This window comes from Bombyx mandarina, chromosome 11 (genome assembly GCF_030267445.1).
Source record: "Bombyx mandarina strain Sakado chromosome 11, ASM3026744v2".
Taxonomy (NCBI): Eukaryota; Metazoa; Arthropoda; class Insecta; order Lepidoptera; family Bombycidae; genus Bombyx; species Bombyx mandarina.
In genome coordinates, this window is record NC_143218.1 from 12,236,608 (window position 1) to 12,241,205 (window position 4,598).

The 4,598-nt window shown below is 35.6% G+C and overlaps 1 protein-coding gene across 1 annotated transcript; it reads right to left on the reverse strand.

The window, feature by feature from the left end:
• Positions 1-2,875: 2,875 nt before the first annotated feature.
• Positions 2,876-3,515, reverse strand: LOC149502036 (uncharacterized). The gene has a single exon (XM_089731523.1). It carries the CDS (start codon positions 3,377-3,379, stop codon positions 3,077-3,079), a length of 303 nt encoding a protein of 100 aa, XP_089587649.1. The 5' UTR covers positions 3,380-3,515; the 3' UTR covers positions 2,876-3,076.
• Positions 3,516-4,598: the final 1,083 nt, after the last annotated feature.

Consider the following 4,598-nt stretch of genomic DNA (forward strand, 5'->3'; position numbering starts at 1 on the left):
CTCTGATTTTTTGTTTTAAAGTCGGTACGCATTGTTCTGTACACATTATTCATTGGTCACGACGATTAAAATTTGCATTGAATCAACCGGACGATAATATTGGGATATTAGCGCAGCTGTGCCTTAATATTGCCAAACCCCACAGACACATCCGACTGAATTTCTCACCGAATCTTCTCAGATTTCGATCCGGTTGTAGATTCAACGAAGCACTGCCCTTACTAGGGCAGATTTTAGCAGTCTCTCAATTTCGCCTACATACCCGGTGAACCTAGAAAAGCCCCTTGAGGCTACTGATAATAGAGCAGAAACTGAAGAAGCAATATCAGTAATAGTGACGTAGTTTAGTACGCCAGAAGACACTAGAATGCAACAATCTCCTTTCAGGTCAAACACTTAATGGTTGTTTTCGCTGGAAAAGAATATTCTTTCTCCATACCTTCGCCTGCTCTACAATAAACTCTCTTTACGTAAATTATGGCTAACTCAAGACATTCTTTAAAGTCGTGACATTAATCATAATAACTCTAAATTTATCTAAATAATTGCTTGCTGTCTGAAACTCATTGGCACTGATTATGATTGAACATTGACACAGAGGTCGGATCGTCCTATTTTAATAGCTTCTTAATGTGTACTTTATACTTGTAAATAAATAATAAAAAATTTTAGAACCGCTTCATTAATATTTTGATTGATATTGATTGACATGCGATAATGATATTCGGACTTCATTCTCTTCACTTCACATAGAAATTTCATATATTTAGGAGGATATCTTCGGCAGTTTTTTATTATTGTTTAGATGGATAGACTTGCGGCCCATATACATTATAACATAAATGCCACCACCTACCTTGAGATATGAGCTCTAAGGTCTTAGTTTTTACAGTAAGTACAACGGCTGCCCCACCCTTCAAACCAAAACGCATTACTGCTTCACGGCAGAAACAGAGTGATGGTACTTTACCATGCGGTTTAACAACTCACCCTACCTCTAGTAATTACGCAAATTATAATTTTTGCGGGCTTAATTTATATTACGCAATATTATTCTTTCATCGTGGAAGTCGATCGTAAAGATTTGCTAAGTACGTATTTAATTACAAAAATTGGTACCTGCCTGTGGGATTCGAACACCTTTGTATCGCTTGGAACGAATGCACCGGGCGTCTTATCCTTTAGGTCACGACGTCTTCATTAAATCAAATTTTAACATTTCAAGACCGTATATTTTGTAGTCTTTCGTCAGCATGGAAGTCATATATTTAGAACGACACGAGTCCCTATCGGTTTCGCCTATAAATCATGCCATGTATAAGTGCGGTAATTAAATGACCGTGTACCTATCTTGATGAGTTATGTGTTTATGAAAACAAAAACAGCGTATCGGGAGGCACTCGTGTCTTATTTAGCAAGTAATTTTAGTATGATATATAAGAAAAAGGCAAGAGGCAAAATAAATCTATATATGTATATAAAAATGAATTGCTGTTCGTTAGTTTTTTATTTATTTTTTATTGATTAGATGTGTGGACGAGATCACAGCTCACCTGGTGTTATGTGATTACTGGAGCCCATAGACATCTACAACGTAAATGCGCCACACACCTTGAGATATAAGTTCTAAGGTCTCAGTATAGTTACAGTAGTAGTCTCGCTAAAGTTCGAGAACGGCTGGACCGATTTGGCTAATTTTGGTCTTGAATTATTTGCCGAAGTCCAGTGAAGGTTTAAAAGGTAGATAAATGTGAAAATGCGCGTAATTAAATAAAAATAACAATTTTGTTATTCCTTTGATGTGTCTCCTGTCCTTTTGTTTGTTTTAAGTTTATTTTATACAAAAGTTTAGGTCTTTTATTTATCGATTGAGGCACTGCGAAGTCTGCCGGGTCAGCTAGTTTAATATAAAATAATGTTTTCTTCGTCAGACGTCCGTGATAAAAACTGTGTAGGTAGTATTCGAAACGTTGGAAATAATGTAATGAAAATAAATAAAAAAAACGCGAATTAAAAACGCGTAGGAGTATTTTTAGTTAATATAAAAAAAAATCTGAGGGAATCAAATTTACACCACAAAGCATCTCTTTCACATCGCATCGGTTCGATAATAATTAATTACCCATGCACATCAATGAAAACCACGTGATCCGTAAAATAGGTACTGGAAATGCCCGAAACTTCTTCGCATACGAATTTTTAAAATTTCTAGGAATTTTTCCTTCTGTTACTAAGAAAATACATAGGAGAAAATAGTAATTCATTTTTGAGTATCGAATACGTAACTATCAGACACGTAACATACACAATACGACGTCTTAATAAGTTTCCTATAATAAGTGTATCAAAAGTATCTATCTGGATACACAATGAAAAACTATCAAATGTCTTAATTTGAAACCTAAAATCAACATTGTCTATTTAATTATTGACGAAAAATTTTTGGTGTGTATCGATTAGTCATCATCGATTTAGTGATTGGTAGATACCTACTGAACCCTAGTCAAGTTGGTTTCAAAAATACGGAATACTAAAAGAAATGTAGCAGTTCATAGCGACTTGTCTTTTAATTGACTCCAGACATCGATGACGATCGTAATATGTGAATATTTCACAATCATTAATCATTTTACTCATCAATATCTTTAACTTTAGAGGGAATTCAAACCTTATAACCAATGTATAGAAGAGACATCGGTCTATTATATTTATATAGATTTACTTATCAGTGATTGTTTATAACATAACACGAATAGGTACTAAACAGAAAACCCTAAAAGTGTTCTGTAACCAGCGTAAGTAGTGGTAAACAAAAAAAAATTGAATTGAAAATTATCGATAGCATTAAAGTTTTGGTACTCGCAATGAAAACCGCTTTCAATAAATACTTTACACTTTATTACATTATTAATGAGCAATGAGCAATATTAATAGATACAATGTAATCGATGTAATTTACGGAGCGTCTGTAGGCGGGCGCTGTAGTGTCTCCCTCGTTTTACGTCTGAATGGAGCCGCCTACTTCGATAGGGCTGATAACTCTGAACTGGATTCCGCAATATGAACTTCATATGGTTTATCTCTTGCGCCGTCGTGTTCGCGAACGGTGAGAGGATTGCGAACTCCATTCCAAGCTGAGGTCACTCGAAGACGGGGGCGTCTCTGGGAACTGCGCGTCCGAAGTCCAACGACACGAGGCACAGACTTGTTTTGAAGATTCTCGCAACTTCTCCGGTATACTGCTGGAACCATACGATTCTAGGATGTGCTTATAGGCGCAGTCAAGTGGTTCTGGACTGCGGCCTCTGGCGACACATAACCGCGCTCGCACACACGTGCTGCAATACCCGCATCTATTGCGGAGAACACTTTGCACCATTTTAAATGTTTTAAAGTCGACGTTTTAAAATCGCGAGTATCAACTTTTAGTGTACGTATAAAACTGATTGGGCTGGATAGCGCACGTTATATTTATGCAAAAGATCGGTGGCGTCGCGCACGCGCCTCACCGATAACCTCAAGTCCGGCGCCGAGACTACCATTACTGTCGTAATGACGACAACATATTTTATATGCTTTTGAACATGTTTCTTGAACATCAAAGAAGTAGAGGAGGTTATTTATTATCTGGGAAACGCTCGTGTTAAGTTTATTGTTATAATGAAGGGTAAAACTTTACATAGTCACAGATTAATAAATAGTTACTACGTAACAGATACATGACTTCCATATAAAAGCGAAAATACCTACGCCAAAATAGCCTAGTTATTTATGTTCTGGATTCAAGAAGAACAACGAAAGCCTGTTTCTTTCTAGTATACAGTGTCTCCACAATGTTTGAAATTCCTCCATATTCATTGATATGCCATTTTCTCTTCTGTTTTACTATTGTAATTTTTTTTATTGTAATTGAATAAAGAAAAAGCTGCTTCCATATTTTCATTAAGAACTAAAGCTCATCAAAAGTTACTATACCAAAAAAGCAATTGTCAAACCGAGAAGAAAATGGTACAAATAATAAACAGTAAGTAGAAGGAAGAAGGCTTTGTTTTGTGTTGGCCTATTTATGTTTTAAAACTTAGGACAGTCTGTAGAATATTTCTTGGCCAAAAAGAATACGAATAAAGCGTTTGAATATCTCCAGCATGGAGTAAATTTTCAAATAATATTTACGTTTGTTACGTCAATTAATAAATACACGAATAAATACAATAAATACAATTTAATTTATTATGTACGAAGCTGTCAACTAATAAGAAGTTTCTTAGCTTTTTTATATTTTATTTATTAAAGTATGTACATAGTAGTTAATCCTTTTTCTATAGATATACCTAGATATATAAACAATAAAAAAAACAAATTAGTAGATTTAGTATTATTATTAAAGATTTTTTTTATTGCATAGGTGGGTGGACGAGCACACAGCCCACCTGGTGTTAAGTGGTTACTGGAGTCCATAGACATCTACAACGTAAATGCGCAACCCACCTTAAGATATAAGTTCGAAGGTCTCAGTAAAGTTACAACGGCTGCCCCACCCGTCAAACCGAAACGCATTACTGCTTCACGGAAGAAATAGGCGCGGTGGTGGTACCTAC